This window comes from Columba livia, chromosome Z (assembly GCF_036013475.1).
Source record: "Columba livia isolate bColLiv1 breed racing homer chromosome Z, bColLiv1.pat.W.v2, whole genome shotgun sequence".
NCBI lineage: Eukaryota > Metazoa > Chordata > Aves > Columbiformes > Columbidae > Columba > Columba livia.
The window spans coordinates 48335974-48356726 of NC_088642.1; the positions used below are offsets into that span (position 1 = coordinate 48335974).

A 20753-nucleotide genomic window follows, 5' to 3' on the forward strand; every position below is an offset into this window, starting at 1 on the left:
CTCAGTTCAGCCTCAACTTTGTTGTATTCATCTTCATCAACAAATTTGAATACTTCAGTGTTTGCTCATGTCACTGAAAAACACTTGTCTGTCATGGTAAAATTTAACGTTTCATTGTGGTCACAGTTTTGCTTTTTGTTTGTTTTTTAATACTTTGTGTCAACAATACGACCCATCTTGCTGTTTTTTAAAAAATTATATTGGAAGAGATCTCAAAAGGCCTTGTAATCTGTTCTGAAGCAGAATCAAGTACATATCAATAGTTGATAGTAGAGGATAGTCTTGCTGATACTAGAAAACTTCTGATGAACACAGTTAATAAAAGACCAACCACACTGGATCAGGGTCTGCCTGCCCAGCAACTTTTTATCAAACTAGAGAACACCTGTAAGAAAGACAGCTTTACCTCAGCTAAGAGTATAACTTCTGTTTCTTAAGATCTTGATCTTAAACGTGCAAAAGGGCTCAACACCAGAGAACTGTAATAGTCAAATCCTGTAGTGCTCATCTCATTTCCTTTACTTAGTGTCACCATAAATAATGAAAAATACATTTTACTATCTGAAATGTCCTTGTTGTAGTTCCTTCCATGTTTCAGAACATTGTACCTTGTATATTAATGTGTGCTCTTATGCTTCCACATCACCTTTTAGCTCTCAATATGTTAGAAGTAATGCAAGTAAAGCTTGGCAGAGAAATCTTCGCTGCTTGAACAGAGAAGGAAGGTTTTTGGTTTGTGTAGGTGAAGGCCAGTTCTCTGAAGCACAGGCTGAAAGTCAAAGTGCTATGAATTTTCGTATCCTGATCAAAAATGCAGGTTTTATTTCTCATACAATCAAAATTTTTATAAAATTTTGGTCAATCTCCCCTTGGTTTTAGTTTTCTCACCTCTAAAAAGTGTTTACATAGCTTCTTTAAATTTGGGTTGCATAGATGTGTGTTTCCATAAGACTTTGCAAACCTCTGAGCCAGTAAGTTGTGTAGTACAGAGTATTTATTATGAAGCAAATCTCTATTTTCAAGTCTTGTGTCTTCCACTTCTGTGCTGTGTAATTTACAGTAAAGCTTTAGATCTCTTTAGGAAACAACTGTTTCATCTGAACTCCTCCATAACTTCTGACAGACCTGTCTAAATACAGCAACATTGGTAGTAAAACTTTAAATAAATTTAAATATGGCAGGTTGTGAATGTTATGGTTATCAGTGTATGTGTTTTGGACAAAAAAAGTCTCTTCTAAGGTTTACTAAAACCTAAATGGAATAAAACTGGTAGAACTGTGTTGTATAAATGTTAACATAAGTATAGTCTTCATCGTTGAAAATAGCGAAAGATGACCTGATAGACAGGTATGTATTGGAAATTATTTTGCTAGTTGGCTATGCATTCTTCTCCAAGGTCAGTGCCATTAGATTGCTCCAAGTATTCCTATATATGGTAGTCCTAAAAAATATTAACTGCAGTGTTTAATCTCTTTGTTGGAAGGTATGCATGTTTTTGTTTATATAGAAGTTAGTTATATTACTTTTGTTAGGCATGTCTGATTAAAATTTGCCAAGAAGGTTGTAGAATAGTTCCCATGTGGATACTAAGTTTCTTTATATAACATTTCAGATTTTATTGTTTCCATAAGTTTTCAACTTCATTCAATGCTTTGTTTCAAGTCTTCCCAACAAATTTTAGTTATGATTGTTCAAATCTTCCTTGTAATATATTGCATCAGATTTTAAAGCAAATGCTGACAGCAGCAGTATTATACCCAGCATACCAAGTGGATACCACATGGTTTGAATAACAGGCACCCCTGCTGAGGGTGGATCAAATCAAAATCCTTGCATAGTCATGTAAAATGCCCTGATAGAAATCTGTCTTTAAATCTGTTTTTTTATTTTAAAACTGATTATTTTAGAGTTTATTCTGCCACTGATGCATAAATGTGATTCCCACTAATGCTAATGAAAGCTGGAAAAGCTATGTCTTCAAGTAGCCCTAGAAATCACCTCAGCCTTACATACCACTAAATAAACACAATGAACCCTGTAGAGTTCATTGTATGCAACAGGAAGGCTAACTTTAAGATCTTAAACATCACAGTCCTTTGGTGTTACTATCAATGCTAAAGACAAGATTTTATTTTTTTAAATTATGCCTTGGTCTGAAATTCTTAGCAACAGTTGCTGCCTTTCTGCTATTTAAAATATTGAAGCTGTAAACTAAAGGTAAACACCAAAAGTTAAATTCCAGGAGTAGCATTGGCATTACCTCATTTATATTGAACACAATAAATATATTTATGTTTTGGCTAAATTTTTGAAGGCTTTTTTTGCCTGAGAACAAAATAACAGAACATTTTATGAAATTGGAAATGTAAGCGGAAACTGGAAGTAGACTGAATATATGCAGGACTTCGTTTAAGAACAGTTATCTTCTCCTTATTGCACTCTTAATTCTGTGTTCTTCATTTTACTTTAATGGCATTGTTTCCAAATAATTTAAACAAACCAAAACAAACCAAACCAAACAAACAAACAACAAAAAGAAGGGTTTGGGATACTTGTGGTTGGTTTTATGAGAAGATCTTGTAAGATTATTTTAATAATATACACACATCAGTATAAAACAATCTCCGTGGTACATCGTTACAAAAATACACATAAGCCCAGTATACAGTCTCCATGTTCTAGGAACTCAAGCTCTTGTTCACAAAGAAACTTCCATAATGACATTAGCGTCCATGGCAAGCTATAGGTTTCACATTCAGCCCCACTGGCAACAGTTATGCTAAAAATATTGCTGTTTTTCCCTCCGTATTACAGCGGAAAAAAATATTTCTCATGGTTCCTTCCACCCAGATGTATTTATTTAGTTGTTTTTATTTCTAGCGCCATGTGCAGCTCAGAAGCATTCTGATCCATTCTGGTTCATTTCAGTGTGAGCAGCCCTGTACACTGTAAGTCACAATATAACAAAAGTCTCCTGACTCCTTTCCCTGACCCATTCAAAAATCTATGCTGTATTTTCTCCCTTCCTGTTGAATTGAAAGCTATGCAAGTGTAGAAATGCGAAGTTTAAGCCTCCCACCTTCTTTGCTTTCCTTGTTATCCACAACTGACAGGCAATAGAAAAGTGCTGTTCAAACTTTCCCTATTTATCATTGAGGTTCCCAGAGGGCTTTGGCTCAGAGTTGGAAACGAGCTGTCCTGTTTCTCCACTTCCTAATTTTTGTATCTGGGTGATTCCCAGGCTGCTCGGTCGCCGCTGAGAACCAGAGCGGACAGGATTTGGGTCTCACTGTGCCAGTGTTGCCCAACATCAGACGTTGCACCAGGCAGCGGCTGGCACATACCGGGGCCTTTTAGATGAACTCTTCTCCACAAAAATGACAATGGTGTCTCAGAGATACCATCGAGTCTATGCAATAGCTCTGAGCATTGGAGTCTAATTTAACCATGCTATTTAATTTAATTACAGATTTGTTGTAAGAAGTTGACTGTTGCTGCTGCTATGGCTGGTTGGGAAAGTTATCAAGAACTGTTAGTTTAAGAGCCTTTCATGTAAGGCAGGTAGACACTTGTAGTGCAGCAGCTGATGTTGTGCAAGTGAGATAAACCTTCATCAAAACCTGTGGCTCAGCAATTTCTGAACAACACAGGAACCAAAGTAAGTTTTCTCTCCTCTTTGATCTTGGTCAAATTACATCTGTTAGGGGACAACAGTGGTGACTGATCTGACAATCCATCTTTGCCTGTTTGCTCGAAGTGGGAAATGCTGACTGATGTCAGCTGAGGGGTATGAACCCCTGTAAGCAGAGCCTCACATTAGGCAGAAATTCAGCTGCACAAATGGGACTGAATCCAGGAAGTATATTCTCACAGTTCCTGAAATGAATCAGGACGTGGAGCCACTGAAATAGCTGACCAGGTACAAAAATTTTGATTCTCCTTTTATTAAAATGTGAAACCACCTACTTGCCTTCAGTCCCTTTTCTTCTCCCTGTGTTGTGTATGGAGACCTTTTCATTCAGGAGTTATCTAATCTGCCCCTAGGTTGAGGCAATTACCTATCTCCCTGGGCAGATCAGACTGAGCTTGCAATTTAAACCCAAGACAAAACATTAATCATTTTTCTCATTATTGCTAGTCTCCAATCTTGTTGTGCCTCTTTTGTGAATGAAAGACAAAGAATGTAAAAGGGATGATAATAAGACCTTGAAGAGAAAAATGTATTTTGGTAAGGTTTTTCTACTTTCAGAGTTTAAAGAACATAACTGTACAAAAGAGATGGGATAATTAGATATTGAAAAATACACTTTAATTAAAAGGAAAAAAAAAAGTTCTAGGAGAGGGACGAAAAAGGCACAGACTCCTTTTTGTGGCTGTGTAGTGAATAACTGTTCAGATTGTTCCAATTCCAGTAAAGGGAATGAGAAGAGGTAAAGAGCATCTTTAAGTGAACAGAAGTATCTCACTTTTCAATTTTTTTGTGAAATATGTGTTTATGGGACTTGTACACAGACAAAGAGAAGGTGAGAAAAAGAAGGAAAAAATACTATATAACGGGTGGTAGCTGACAAGACCAAAATAATTCAATAGCCAATTCAGACACAGTGAAACCGTGTAATTGTATATCACCAAAAAAAAGTATATTTTAAAATAACTGTATTTGTTTAACACTATGCTGCTTTGAACAGAAGAGAACCTCAACGATCCATGTGGGAGTTGGGGAGACAGTTGTTTTCTTTCCAGCTGATTGGTTTTGCAAACCTCTGTGGGGAGAAAAGGTTTTATGCAGTCTTTAAAATGTTTCAAAAGCAGAATCCAATGTAATCATGTCTTCTTTAGTGTACTTCAGTATGGTCTCTGTTATCTACACCATTGACTAGTTGTGTGCACGTGAAGCAGTTTTACTCACGCTTGTACATCTGTTCAACTCTGTGTTATAATCTCAGGTTCCTGTTCTTTAAGCACAATGTTCTTGTGAATGCTGTAGAATACATTATTAGCTCGTGATATCCCAAATATTTTAATATTCTTCAATAAACTGAATTTTTTTTTCATAAGTTTTAAAGTTTGGATTGCGGGTGAGATTGGATTGTGGCATCTGCTCCATGCCACAGAACACAGCAGCACTGAATGGATTTTAGTTGTATTCATGTTCCCATCACGATTGATGTGTTGTCTTTGAAGTTCTTCCCATGGTCGCTCTTGCTCCCTTATGTGTGTATGCCATATGTACCTCTGAGTTTGAGGAGAGAAGAGGGAAGGAGAGGAATTTCATTTCACCACATGACTGATCCCCAGCGCAGGACTGCAATGTGTTTAGCCTGCCTCTGCCAGACTGGGGTTGTTGTCCATTTGGAGGCTGCTTTGTGACTGCAAAGGCAGTGAAACTTCATGTCTGTGGCATAAGAAATAATAGCTTGTGCTGACTGCTTCTAGCTTTCTCCCAGATTTTACCTCTTTCTCAAGTATATCCTTTATTTTCTTTTTTCTTTATCCAAATCCAAGGGATTCTTTGATGCACTTTTGACAAGCTTGTAATGAGATGTCTCCCAGCTGCAGTACTCTTAAATGCTTTTGGGAAAAGAGCATAAATCTTCTGGTTCCTGTTTGTGGCCCTAAACTCCTGTGTGCCAGTGTTGAAAACTGCCTGTTCTCTAACTAAGGCTAACTTTAAAAAAACAAACCATACCGAACAAAAAAAAACAAAAACCAAACCAGCCCAACCAACCAACAAAAAAAACCCAACAAAAACAAAGCAAAACAAAACAACAACAACAAAAAAGAAAACAAAACCAAACACTCCCCAGAAACTGCCCCCAAAAACCTCCCAAACCAAACCAAACAAAAAAAACAACAAACCAAGCCATCAACAACAACAAATCCAACCAACAAACAAAACCCACCAAAACCCCAGTCTGAAACAAAACAAAACAGCCCAGACCACACCAAACAAAACAAAACAAAACAAAATCTTTACCTTCTTTCCCCTGTCCCATCTTCCCCCACAATTGTCCTCCTTTAGACACTGACATGCACATCAAGGCTCCCAAAAGAGCATTCTCTGTAGTCAGTAGCCCCTAGGGGCTGACTTTTAAACTCTTGGCTCAGCTCAGTGCTTGTCTGACACCTTCATGTCCAGATGATGACCTTCCAAAACAAAACAATATCTTGTTTTGTGGCAACTTGCAGAGTTCTAATACATGTTTAAATTGAACTGTATTGTTATCTGGTGTCTAGATCCGCTGACGTGTCTGCCTCACTGAGAAAATGATGTATTTTTGGTGTTGCCTTGTATTGTAAACTGCAGTACTTAACACAGTATCCTAGTACTAAGAGCTTGTGTAATGGATTTATAGGTTTTTATCAACTCAGCAAGTAACTCAGGGTGTTAAGGGCACATAGACACACTGTTTTCACTTTGAAATCTGTCAAATGTCTGAATGTTGATGCTCCAGCTTGCCTGAATTTGGAGTTTACATAAGTTAAACAGTTACAATTTTAATTGTTCTTATGTTATTTACAAAACTGTAGCATTCTAGTGCCATGGCAATGGCTGACATAAACAACTAAAATAAATACGCATCAGTACTTAAGTACAACTAACAACGAACAATAATGAAAATTGCATTAAAAAAAAGAACCTCAGTTTTATTTTTTGGAGTATAAGAGACTAAATGCCAAGATCACTTTTTAGTGTAATAATGACTATTTCAAAGATTAGTTGAGCTCTAAATTAAATTAATTCAGACATTCATGTTCTTGTTTAATTCGTATAATGCAGCCAAGTCACTCTCTGAGACCCCAAACGTTGAGAAAACTCTTCATAGATTGAGCTGGTATTTGCTGTATCAATGAATATCACCACCGGTTTCCTTCCAAGCTGTGCTTTTCAGAAGACAGTGACTAAAATTGTTTGGGTGGTCAGAATGAGGCACAGGTTATCACGACCCTCAAGCATTGTACTAGGAAATGTTTCTGGAGCTCTCAGTGGAACTGGGCACTCAGTTGCCATGGGCTGGGGCAGTTGTCTGGCAATGTAAAAATGTCAAAGTGTGCAAGGAATGTTTAAACCAAACAGGAGGCAGCTAATTAGGTGTTCAAGATTACACAGGCACATTTTGGAGTTTGGGCTTGGGAGTGTGAAGCCTGGCTGAGTCCTGGTTTAGATGTCTGAATCCCTTTTTCAGGTTTGGGCCATAGCAGAATTCTGTGGAACGTATTTTTACTGTTGTAGAAGAAAGCCCAGGAGTTGATCCTGGAAATGTGAAGCATATAGGTAATGTTTGCAATAATGTTTTCTGTGCTGCTTTCACCATAGGAATAGAAAGATCAGGCGCAGAATGATTTTCTGAATAAAGACAGTACAGCAGTTAGAACTTATCTAAGCTTGTAGGATGATTATAGGAACACTAAGACCTTGAAGTCTGAACCACGTCTGATCTTACTTTTTCTTTAAAGTTAATTTTGTTATATTTACTATGAAAGCAGACACACATGGCAAAGGGAATCCATCCAAATTCTGTCAGAGATTTCCAAGCAAGTTCAGGCTGAATTCCAGCTTTGCCCATTGCTCTCAACTACTCCTATCAGGCACGTACCATATGGTCATGCAAACAAATACACGCACAGCTTTTTCTTTGTCAAATAGTGACAAAACAGTTTGGGACCATATGCTGCAGAACACAAGTGAGCACTCTAATTGCTTTCATGAGTACGGCGAACCAACCCAGAAGAAACATGCAGTTGTCCAGGCTTCTTTGCCTACTGTACATATTTTTTTACAATACAGAGGAAGAATTTGTACGGTGGTTTCTTCACAGTAGTGACTTCACCTCGGTCCTGCCAAGTGATTCTTCTTGCAAATGTGAAATATGAAATGGCAGTTTTTGTGGTCAGTGACAAAATCATTTGTGGCTATGAAGGAGACTTAAATTCTCAATAGCTAACTCAGTCTAGTCATTTAGCCTTTAAAACGTAACCAGTTTCCCCTGCCAAGTCAGGAAAATAATTCACAAATTCAGTTTCTATCGAATGCTAATCTATTTTAAAAAAATTTTAAAAGGATCCATATCTTAGTTGTTTTACGAGGTTTTTTTGAGAGCATCAGAAAAATAGCAAAATACTACTTCTTGGTATGATTATTCAAAATGTAGACTAATTTATGCAAGCAGTTTTATCCCCTGTTGTGCTTGCAAGGTGAGAAACTCAGCCGAACAATCATAAGCTCCAGAGGAACATAGACTCAGAGCTTGTAAGGTTTTAGGCAGGTAGCTGCTACAGGTTTTAACCAATTAAACTTTATTGTGAAAGGCACAGTACTGTCTCTGCTTTAGTTTCTTGGGCACACTTCTTGCACTGAGTTGTTCTATTGCCTGCATTAGAAAACTAATCCCATCACCTACTAAGAAGAGTACTTATCATCCCAACTAAACAGCAGATATTGCTAGAATTGTGGAATAAAACAAAAAATGGGGGAAAGGAGACAGAACACTGCAGGCCTGGTTATGTTTTATTTTCTTTCTCCACTGCTCCCATGTCATCTGCTGAAGGAGGTGCAGTATCATGTAACTGGGAAGTAACATACACACTGGCTACTTACAGCCAGTGGCAAGTTAACAGCTTTTTAGAGAGGAGTGGAAGAGTGTATAGTCTTTTTGTTGTCCTCAGCTCACGTGGCGCATATGCTTCCCGTATCACATTATGTGGCTCTGTGATCTTGCCCGTTTCCCCAGAGATCGAGGCTTTGTTCAGCTCTGCAGATGATATTTATGAAGAGTGAGAAAAAGTCATCCAGATACCTACAGGTCTATTAGTTGGGCCTCAGGAATTTACGAAGCTCTGGAGTAGAGTTCGGGGGGAAAAAATTAACATAATGGATGTTAATAGAATAAAACTTATTTACTAAAGATATATCATGTTAGGCAACATGATATATCTTTAATATAGACATATTTTGTATTGCAAACTATTAGGTGGAGGGATGCTTTTCATTATTGATCTCCGATATTTAACACAGATTTAACATATGCACAAAAAGCCTTAGCACATGTCATCAGCATGCAGTCAAAATTTTTTGCTGATGCAGACCCAAGTGGTATTCTTGTCAAAAGATGGAGCAGGGTATCTTACAGAAATAGCTGGTCTTGATGACTTGAGATACAAAAAAGAGGGGCTGGAGGATTCATGAGGCCAGGCACATAGAATTTTAATGCAGTTCTCCGCTGTTAGGTGTATGCTGGTAATGATAAAGAGAACATAGATTTTTCTAACACATCATACAATGTTTGTAATCATCAGGATGTATTGGTTAGTCTTTTCAGACCAGAAAGGAAATTAGAAGTTGTCTGGTAGAGGAAGCATCTCCAATACTATGCTGAGTTTGAGCCACCTATCTTTGAAAAGATTAAATCAGATTGCCAAAAAATACGGGTGGATAGAAGGGTAGGCAGAGTGGTGGGAAAAAGGATTAGAGTGGTCAGGGAACGCAGAACTGGTCTTTTCAGAAGAAATTTTTAAATTTATGCTTTTTTAGTGTGACAAAATAAAGGTTGAGGTATCATTCTGGTCATTTATACTGTAGACAGGGGAAGTGGGAAGCTATTTACGTGAAAATGTAATAGAGGCACAAGAGATAAGGAGTATAAACTGGTTATGAATATATATATGCTGGATATTAGGAGTATGTTTCAAACCATCAAAGAGGCAAGGTCTGAAGCAGCCTTTAATCTAAAGAGAGGACCTTGTAAAAAACATCCTCACTACTTCTACATTACATTTCATATGTTTATGAAAGGGATTATAAAATGTGGTGTTGTGATGGGAAGGGACCGAATTCAGTCAGTCCTACATTCCTTCCAAACGGGGATCAGGACCTCCCTTTGTCATCCTTAGGTGCCAGGAGAATTTTCAAGATGGAACTGGAGACCTAGAGGAAAGAAACGGGGTGCAAAAGTAGGAAGAAAGAGTATATTGTAGAGTTTGCCTTTGTATGCAATAAGAAGTAAATTTAAGAGAAAATTAATTTCGCTGTATAGGAATTCAAAGCTTGATTTGAGGGAGTACTTAAAGGAATTTGTATGTATTCAGCACTATTCAGCATCAGCTCTCCAGAAATTAAGTCTAAACCAACAGGAATGTTGTATTTATAGGCAAGATATACAATTAAATTTGCTGTAATGTTGTAACTTTGAAAATATGGCAAAAATTGAGGTGTTATGTGTTCTTGGAGTTTGTACGACATAGTTAACAGATGCCTGCTCACAATTCTGCCATTGTCTTAGAGTACTAATTTTTTTGAACTACAAAAAACGTAAACTAAAAAGGACTTTGAAAAGCGTTTTAAAATTCTGCTCAGAACACCCTTATTTCTGGTAGTAAACAACTGCGAAAAGTTTTGAAGCTTTACTAGGAACAGAGGTATTTTCTGGTTGTTGAAGATGGAACGTAAAATTTACTTTCGACACCCTAACAAGCGAGACTTGGTAGAGCGTGTAGAGGAACATCCCACTTGTGGTGGTCCTTGCGTCTTGGAGTAGATGCCGTGGGTCTGAGGCCTCTTGAGCGCTTTGGGGGAAGGAGTAGCTGTTTTCAATCACTTCACGTTGTGTGCGGTGCCGATTATGCTGGGCGTTGGAAGGAGGCAAAGGAGAGAAGCGCGTTTGGCCGACGCGCCCCCGCCCGCTTATTTTTGTTTTATTGGGGATTCTTCTGGGGAAGCTTGGAGGCTCCAGAGGCTTCTGGGGGCAGGACTCTCCCTTCCGAGGGGGCCCAAGCCCTGCCTGGCTCCTGGGGGTCGTCAGTTCCCCCTGTCCCTGTGCGGAGGGAAAGGCGGGTGCGGGCTCCACGCGGCGGGGTTGCCCCCGGCAGAGGGTGCCGGAGCGCCCGGACGGTGCCAGTCCTGTCCGCCCCTCCGCGCCTCTCCCCTCCCCGCTGCCGGGTTTGTCCCGAGTGACGTTGGGATGCTGGAGAAGGAGGAGGAGGAGGAGGAGGGGAAAGGAGTGCGGCTTCCTCCGCCCCCAGTCGGGGACAGTCCGTTAGCGGGAGCACAGGGCCGGCTTGGCGGTGCCGAGGAGAAGTTTGCGGCAGCGCCGAGCCCCCGCGGCACCGGCGCCGGACCCCACTGCGGCCGCAGGCGCTGCTACCCCGCAGGCTCTCTGCCGCGGCGGCCGGCCGGGCGGGCAGCATGGTCCCCGAAGCGGGGCGGCGGGGGGCAGTGGGCCGTCTCTTGGCTCTGCTGGCGGCCGCCTGGCTCCTCCGCGTCCGCGCCGCAGGTAAGGAGCGGGAAGCCGGCTGGCGGGGAGGATGCTACTGCTTTTCGGGAAGGGTCGTGCGGGTAGAGGGAGGCAGGAGAAGCTGCGCGTGTGTCTACGAGAGTTGCACGTATTCACTTGGGACCGGCGGAGCCGCCAGCATTCCCAGGTGGTGATTGGTGTTGGTTACTTTTTCTTTCTTCCCTCTTTTCTTCCTTTTTTTTTTTTTTTTTTCTCCTCCTTGGTTCTTCTTGGCAAAATGGTAACATGACCTTGCCTTTTTTTTTTTTTTTTTTTCTTTCTTTCTTTCTTTTACGAGGGGGCGGGGGATGGCAGGAGACTAGGGCAGCGGTGGTTGGGCAGAGGAAGGCTGGCTAAAACCTCTTCCCCGATCGCATCCCGCCTCTCCTGCTCCGCTGGGGCGGCGGGCGCTTCATACCTCGCCTCCGCCGGTTCAGCGCACCGAGCCTCGTTGGTGGCGACTGGGGGAGGGGAAAAGAAGGAGAAAACAAAGGAAAAGTTTGGGGTTTTGTTGTTGCCGAGGGTGGATAGCACTGAGTGGAGCCTCCTCCTTCATTCTGCCCGCCTTCCACCCCTCCCCTCGGAGTGGTTATAATAATGTGTTATTATTTGGGCCGTTGAGTGTTGCCAGAATCTCAGCGGGAACGAGGAGGAAGGGGTGGGGATTAAAGTTGAGTGGGCGAGGGGGCAGCCGCCGCTCTTGCAGCTGATGGAGACTCGGCGGGATCCCTTTCTGTGTGTTTTTGAGCTTTAAAGGGTCCCATTTCCTCTGTATACCTGTCCGACCCTTGGGGACTGAGGAGGTCAGCATTTAGACTCAGGAAACACTAGGACTCGGTTCAGCGAACTCCGCGACTGTTTTTAGGGCTGAATAAACTACCTTTATTAACATCTGACCTTGCGCCGTGGCGGCGGCAGTGCGGCTCCCTAACAGTTGCCAGTTTGTCCAGCATCTCTGAGGCAAGCGCCGTGATTTTTAGGGACATGCTGGGCTGGAGAGCCGCGGTGGTGTAAAGAGTTACAGTTCCTGCAAAAGAAGCCGCATAAACTTTGCTAAGCTTCTTTTTTTTCTTCCCTCTCCACTCACGCATAAGATGTGTGGTGCTTTCAAAGCAGAAAAGGGGAGGTTTAACGTTTTCGTTTTCCTTGGGATGTGAAATGCACCGGGAAGGTAGGAGCTGCCGGATTGAGCTCTTTGATCTTTCGTGAAACCATTATCTGGAAAATTGCCCTCTCCCCCTCTGCAGCAGATAAACCTTGCACACAAACTCCTTCCCGGGGCCTTTTGCCCAGGGACTAAGGGAGGAGATGTCAGGCGGCACCATTTCTATGCCAGGTTTGTCACGCTTCCCGTGCTATCCCCACCGGGCAGTGCGGGAGCTCGGCGGGCAAGCAGCGCCTTCCCCCTCCCGCCTCTCCTGGCTTTAATTGCACCGAAGTGCAGGAGGAGACCGATGATGTCCTTAAGGAAAAACAGTGATGCTGCAGATTAGAGGGGACTTGTTAATCAATTGCACGTTTGAAAGGGCTTTTCTACCCTTTGTTGCTTTCGCTAATCCATTTACCTCCCCCCGGGAGGTGACAGATGCCTATATTTCCTGTTATTCAGCTCCGGGGGCCTAGGTCTTGCCATTTGTTGTGTTACCGTGAGGGGAGAGGGTCAGCAGAAAGCTAGAGGTCTGGGGGTTTTCCGGGGCGGGGGGGGGGGGGGGGAGCGCGGGAGGCGAGCGTGTTACAGCTCGAGGATTCGGGGTCAGTTCCCGTTGCGTTTATTTTTCCTAGTGCTTTTATTGCTCCCTTTGAAGGGGGCCCAGCTAGCAAATTGCGCGGCCTGCCCTGCCTCTCCTGCGGGGTCGCGGGCTCAGGGGGTCTCTCTGCCGACGGAGGGGGGCAGGGGGGTGAAATTTTTGGCGAAAGCTGCGCCTCCTTCCGGGGCCGCGGGTCGGATGACAGTGATCTTCCGCGGGCTGTGAAAAAAGGTGCCAGGCTTTCTATCCCCGTTCCCACTCTCTTCCCCGAGCAGCTGAATCTGTTTTTTTGGACGCAGCGGGAGGGAGGCTGCAGGGTGTCCGCGGAGATTCTTTCTTTCCTTCCTTCCTTCTCTTGCAACCCTTCCCCTGGAACCCTGCAGCCCGTGAACACCGACGCTGATGCATCTGCCACCGCCAGCGTCTTTCTGCGCTCCTGGAGGCTCCCCCGCTGTTTCCGGGGGGGACACGGTCTCTCGGCCACCGCCGGGCCAAGCGCGGAGCCGCTTGCGGGGGGCGAGCGTGGAAAAATGGGCAAAAAAAAAAAGAGCTCAGGCGGCTCGAGTTGGGAGCGCGGCATCGCATCCCCGTCGGCTTTTGTGGGCAGTGGTGCTGCTCTCTGTGCCTGCGTGTGCCGTCAGGAGACATTTCACATTTGGTGAGACCGTTTCAACCTTCTCGGAGGCAGCCTCAAATCACAAACTGCTATTAAAAACGGATTTGGGGATTTCAGTTTTATTTATTTTTCAATGGTGCCCCGTAAACGGGCTTGTGATAATCGCCTCAACTACCTGTGGAAAATGTGGATTCGGTATCCTTCGACAGGCATGAAGTTCGAGACTCCATTTTCTTCACTGAACGTGCGGCACGGTGGTTGAGAGCCCGTAATACCAGCAATAAATACTTGTGTACTTCTATTGTTAAGCGGTATTCTTCTGTTTAATTAGATTTGCTTAATGGCAAACAGAGTCTTTGATTATCTACATTTCATTTAAACGCCTATTTTTGAAAATGTTATTTCTGTATTTTGAGTGTTCACTTTACAATATGACCAAGTGAGAGGCAACAGAAATTAGGATCATAGTTTTTTGAAATTGGTGATGCACGGTGTACTCGGTTTATCGACTTGGCCCCTTACTATTAAATAGGAAAGGACGTTTAATCGGCTTGAAGTTAATACTCATGTGAGTTGCAAACTATGTAGAATGTTGTATTTAAAAACACAACCAAAAGTTTTGTCAACACAATGTCTGGGAATGAAAACATAATGGTAACTCTGGTACGATTTTCATGCGCTGAAGTTTGTAAACTTCTACCTAATTTTATAAAGAAAAAAAATCCTAATTTCTTAGAGTGGATAAATGAATACAAGTATAGATTACTTCTGAATGCCTTTAAATGCCTAACTACAAAAAGCTATAAAATGCTTGAATCTTTAATGTTACGTGAGATTTAACTGTGCGTCCCTCTAATAAATGAGGTTCGGTTCTGGAAATTGTACATAGGTCACCTGGTGAAAGGTAATAAAGCTTTGAATAAGATAAGCCATCATATAGCTTTTAATAAATAAAAGTCACTACATGAACTGCTTTTAGGTCAAACCTTAATCAGACCTTTTCTAGCATTAATTAAATCATTATGTAGTGTAGCGGTGAAGCATCCTTGGGTCAAGGGTTGCCACTGAATGTTTTTTTCCCCTTGAGTGTCTTGATTATGTTAAGCATTTGTAATGGAATTGCAGTTCTCTCCTTAATCTCTTTTCTGCTGTAAACAGCATAGAAATGCAAGATGCAGGAAGAAAAGGACCAGTTGACAGACGAGGCAAATTAATCCTGTTTAGTGAGCTTCCAGTTGTTTGCAAGAAAGCTGATCTTTTTTTCTAAACTCACTGCACTTTGTGTAAGGTGTGAATAGCTTTCAGAACTGTCATTGGCATGGAAGCATATTTGACAACTAATTTGAAAACTGACAGACTTAGCCCACTAGCCAATGCAAATGAAATGTAAAAGGAAAGGATAGTAATAAATACTGAGTTTTGTTTGGTAACTACAAGAATCTTCTATACAGAAGACCTGTAGAGTTCTCTTCATGGCTTATCTTCTGAGGCTTAAACTTTTATATTCAATAAAAGTGTCAGCTAGAAGCAGTCAGCATCTGAAGGCTTTGATCATACTTTTGATTGAGAGAATTCAAAGATCCTCTTTGTGTTACTTTGAATAATGGAGGCAAAGAAAAATATTAAGCAAACTTCCTTTGTTTTTTAATACATACATCTTTTTATAGATATTCCGTGTTGCGTTGTGCGGTTGCTCAGAGGGAAGAAATGCTACTTACAGTACTCCATCTGATTTATAGCATCTGTCACTATATTCTCTGTGCGAAGGATGGCTTGCTATTTAAGTTTGTTTATTCATTGTGGGGCTGTTGCTTTGTAAAGGAAGTTGTCATTAGGCTCAGCATGTCTGGAAAGTATGCAAGTCCTCAAGTCTTCTAATCCAGTGACTACAAAGTAGTTAAAGCTTCAAAGAAAAGGAATGGCAGGGTTTTGCTGCACTGAAAGAAGATGCATTGTTTGTTAATCCCACTTTTAATTGTTACTCGTACTGCCCACGGGTGCAGCATGGCCAGTAACCATTCGGGACAAACAACGATTTAATTTAAGTGACTGTCTTTCCTCTTGGTTTTGTCTAAACGTGTAAGTCGTTTGAAGTGAAATATCCCTTACCAGCTTTTTTGCATTTACTTTTTTCTAGGCCTTTGCCATACACCAATATTCATTTACAAACATCCTGCTGGATAGTTTTTCAGTTTTTCCTCCACAGACTTGACTCACAACCAACCTCTTTGTATCTGTTTGTCCTCTTCAACTAGTTTGTGAAAAGGTTTCCACTTTCTTTTCCAAGTGATGCCAGCTGGTGATCTTTCTTGAAACTAAAAATGGCTGTATGTGACTTTCCTGGTGGCAGTAAAAGACTTTTCAAACAGTCATGGTGATCCCTTAGCTATAGAGTATTACTTTTTCTTCTAACTGGCAGTGGATAAAAGCTTTCATTTAAGAACACAAACACATCTGCTTTGTAATTTCCATGAAAACAAGAAATCGCAGCAGAAAAGCCTTTCGCTAATGGTACACTGTTATTGTGATGGGGGTGAGTAGATGTGTTCCACGGAGGCTTGGCTAGGTCACAGGGTACTACCACTGGGCTTGAGCAATTTGCCCAGCCTGTTGAAGAAGTGTGGGTGTGCTACAGAGAGTTTCCATGCTTCTGAGCTGGTTTAAAATTAGCTTGTGTGTATCTGCATGAGCTGTTGTGCGCATGTATTGTATTGATAGTGTGCATTGCTTAACAAAACAAAGGGGCTATTTTACTGTTTGGTGATTGAATAAGTGTTTGTTTATTTTGTTGATCTCTATTTTTTTTCTGTATAAACTGTGCCAATGCAGACCTGTCTTTGATGGTGAAGAAATGTGGTACACAATAGCTGATGGAAGAGTAAGGATATCACAATACTACTGATTCAGTAGAGGGTATTTGAAGAATGAGCATGGTCTTATACATCTGCTCCCTCTGATTCCAGAGCAGAGCTGAGTGACATCCCCTGAAGGCTGCATGGTTGTGGCACCTGAAGGTCTTTGCTTATCTAGTTAAACCAGCAAGCTGGCTCTGCTGGCAAGTAATCATAAGGGAAAGGGATTCTGCAGGAGCGGAAGACTACACGGGCAGAGGTGAACAGAGAAGCAGCACGATGGAAAGAGACAAGGCCTTTTCTCTTTCCGCTGTATTGATTTTGCTAGAGCCACTGGAAGATCTTTTGTGAGGCTACTGCTTGCAGGAGCAGTGAAGTGAAATCAATGGCAAACTGTTCCACCTCCCAGTTTGGCCAGTGGCTAGTTTTAAAGTGTGAGTAGTTCAATCAGGAAATGAGATAGGGTCCCTGTAGGTCACTGAATAAACACTGTCACTGAGCTCTCCATCAATTTCACATGGGAAACGTGTCTAAGTACTTTTGGATTTGGTAGTTCCACTTCAGGTGAGGGGAACTTGTAAAGAAAAAGAAGAAACACGTTCAGTATTCTTTCTTAAAGACAAATATCTGTGTGTATATTGTCATATCTATGAAACCTCTACTGAATTTAGATTTCTGTCTTTTAAGTGATCTGTTCAGACACTTGTTCAAGCAGCATGAACATCTAATTCTGTAACTTCAGGTTATTGCCCGTTTTCCTCATCAGCACTATTCCAGGTTGTTCATTTAACAGTTCATCTGGTAAGTATTATTTTAAGATGAAGTGGCTTCCAACATCAGAATTAATTAATCTCCATTTTGCTCACAGTGTCTGTCACATACTTTCCTAGTTTCTTCCTCCATGCTTCACAGGAGCTTCCCATAGATAGCCACAGAACTAAAGATTATCTTTCCTTGTTGTGATGTCTCTAGAAATTCCTCATTTAAAGGTTAGGCTAGTTGTGTACTATCATGCTGGTCACTGCTGTCTGTTTCTTTGTGTACTCCGTCTTAAGTTTGTCTGATGTTGCAAACTGTTCAGTGCAGTTCAATAAGTCATGACAAACCCTGGTCAATGTATGTCGAGTAAGATACAGGTATATAAAGAGATCACCTGTTACTGGTCCATGTGAGAGTGTTACAATCGTTGTCTGTGTGATCACCAGTGCTGGCAGAAGGGGCTGCACACTGAAGGACACGAGGTCTGAGTCACAGCAGTGCCACCTTAAGATGAAGGTGATGTGGGACCTCACCGGTTTGTTCTTTTGGACGTAGAACAATTGAAGGTCTGATACTAGAAGAACACAACATCTAGAGAAAGCCAAGAAGGACTTTTCTAGGAACATTCATCAGATTAGTCTGGATTTGCATGAGAAATTACTCTTATGAATGTATCAAAGGTTTTGCTGAATAGAGCAAGAAGATGAGAAAAAGGCAGAGGGGGGAAGTATTGCTTGACAGCCCAGGACTGTAACAGCTGAGTGACTTTAAAATAGGTTCTGTGAATCTCTTGTATGAACCAATAATAAACAAAACAGTTTGAAAACTTAAGAGGCCCTGACAAAGTATAAAATTTTCTGCATAAGTAATTGTAGTGAAGTTTTAGCAAAAAGTTGCGCAACTTAAAGAGAATACTGAGATTTAGTAGTATCTAAAATGAGAGAGTTTGTATTCTGGGGGATAGGTTAACAAATGGTTTTACTGTTGTTTCTAGTTTAGAAAAGTGATGTGGCAGAATTGTGTTACAGAAAAAAATCAAACAATGCTAGAGCTAATAATGCGGCAGCGATGTTTCTGTATCTAGTAAACTTCTATCTCTCCTTATAAACCCAGAAGCATAGAAAGGCAAATGAAGACTATGCCAACACATTTTAGATAGATGACCCAAATATAATGTCATATACTATTGTATTTAATGCAGTAACAGTTGTGTTCGGATTCTAATTGTGTGTTGGTTTCCACATTTTGTTGTTACATTAGAGAAGCATTTTTCTTTATAGAAATTTGCCTTGAGGTGCACTTACCCTGAGGTGTAATTGTCAAGTAGTGTGAAACTACCCAAGCTGCGTATCAGAGAGCTGACTGGACAAAAGCTATACTTGCAGAATCCAACGCGGTGCTGGGTGGGCTGCCTGAAGTGGCTTACCCCCTGTCCCCAGCAGCTCCCACACTGGGTGGGCAAGAGGCCAGGCTGGGTGGCCAGAGGGCTGGGAGTGAGTGCACAGGGCAGTTTAAGTTGCTGTGGGATTATACTCTCAGAGATAGAAGGTGTGATATGCAGAAATATTAACATAATTGTGTGTGCTAGAAATTTTAGAGCCACTTTCACAATACCATTATAACTGATGGCTGTCTAAGATAGGGATTCTGCAGAGCTGAGCCGAACCTGTGCTGTTTAAATAAGAAAAATCTCACCTGCCTCAAAAATCTCACTGTTTGTCACTTCTGTTTGTATTTGAGCAGTTGGGTGTCCAGCAGTTGAGCTGAATTTTAGGATTCCAGCAAAGTTTGTATTGCTTTGTACTAGGTAAGAGGGAATGATCTGTTAATAAATGTGTTAATAAAACAAGGGAGACTTTTTGGTACAATAAACAGTGAAATAAAAGGAGAGTTTTGTAAATGTTTGAAATATCTATCAAAGCTTTCAGTATTCTCTTTGAATTTTTGAATAACTGAATATTCTAAGTTAACATAGATTTCTAGCATCTAGCTGTAGTTACTCTTTTAAATCTTTTAGCTTTCTGTTGAGAAATACAAATCACACTGGTGTAGAATGGGTATGAAACATTTATTTCATAAAATTGAAAAGAAAAGGGAGAGGAGTTGATAACAGAGAAACCAGACGATTATGTTCATATAAGAAATTCCTTTACTGGGCAGTGGGAAATAAAAATCGTTTGTGGTACCCTAGGAACTCAATAGCTGAAGGGTGAGCTTAAACATTAAAAATTATTTTAAAAATTGTAGCTATAGCGGTGGTTAGTGATGACTCCTTTCATGATAGACCAGAATCCCTTACAAAGAGGAAAGTAGTATTATGTAGATAAAATTACAAGCTTGAACAGGATCTGAACAAAACCTACATGAGGAAAATATATTTGCTGTTGTTTTAATGTTAAAAATAACTGTGTCCTAGCTCTGCCTGGAAGCAATTTAATGCAACAAGCTGATTTTTTTTTTAAGTATTTCCAGCCAGACCAGAAGCAGTAGTTAATAAATATCTTAAGAGGGTGAGTCTGTTTTTCATGCTTGGTTTTGCAAACTCAGTGAATTTGGATATTAATATCTGAAATGGTAGATAGTAATTCAACCTGTTTTTCTAAAGCTGATCTCGCATTTATCTTGTTCTTGGTGTGTCAATGTAGAAATAAGATTCAGAAATCTGTTTCCTAACAGAGGTAACAGAGAATCTGTTACAAAGTTCATGAACTGTGGTTTCCAAAGCAACAAGAAAAAAAAGCAAAAAACACCCACATTTCTGTCAAATTTTATGTCTAGAGAGATTTTGGATAATGTTGCTCTTGAGAAAAGCGTATTTTTGTCAATGTGTCACTTAAGAACATACCAAGTGTAGAAAATTCTTTGAAGAGAATTGTACCAGTCAAAGACAAGAGCATGCAGTTAGGAAGGGCAGATTTCAGAAGTTATCCTGGTTTGTAATCCAAAGGCCAAGTTCAAAGCTAGGAGCAGTTTCGATTCTGGAACTTGAGGAGGATGTGTTTATACAAGAAAGTACTGCAGAAAGCAAAGCTGTCAATTCGTAGCACATACTCAAAATTACAAAAAGCAGAAAATGTTACCTCACATGGACTGAACACTTACTGTGTCAACAGAGGCAGATATTAGGAAGTTCTAGTTCTGTGTGAAACCACAGAGTAAACTAGATGTAGTAACTTCCTGCAGACAAGTCTTTAGTGATCAGTGAAATACTTGAAATGTCATCTTTGTGCTGGCCATTGGCAGGTGATTTATTGATTCTAGAAATAAACAGAAAAGGGAAATTTCAGTACTGTGGTATTAGGCTTCGTAGAAGTTCTTCAGGTATCTTTGTTATATTTTCTACGAAGCTCAAGATCTTCTGTAACCACAGCATGATTGGGGAATAAAAGGACTGGAAAAGGCCTTGAGAGGTTGGATTATCTGTTCTTCAAGACAGAATCACCTGTAGCTGGTATAATCTGTTTTCAAGAGGTGATAGGGACAGAGTGACAGCCACAGGCAAGCATGC

The 20753-nt window shown here is 41.0% G+C and overlaps 1 protein-coding gene across 1 annotated transcript in view; it reads left to right on the forward strand.

Moving 5' to 3' along the window:
* Nucleotides 1-10995: 10995 nt before the first annotated feature.
* The window catches only part of ROR2 (receptor tyrosine kinase like orphan receptor 2), a 149352-nt gene continuing 139594 nt past the window's right edge, over nucleotides 10996-20753 (forward strand). Inside the window, exon 1 of the mRNA XM_065045731.1 lies at nucleotides 10996-11270. Within this exon, the coding sequence (XP_064901803.1) occupies nucleotides 11183-11270 (88 nt within the window). The 5' untranslated portion in view covers nucleotides 10996-11182. The remainder of the gene's footprint in view (nucleotides 11271-20753) is intronic.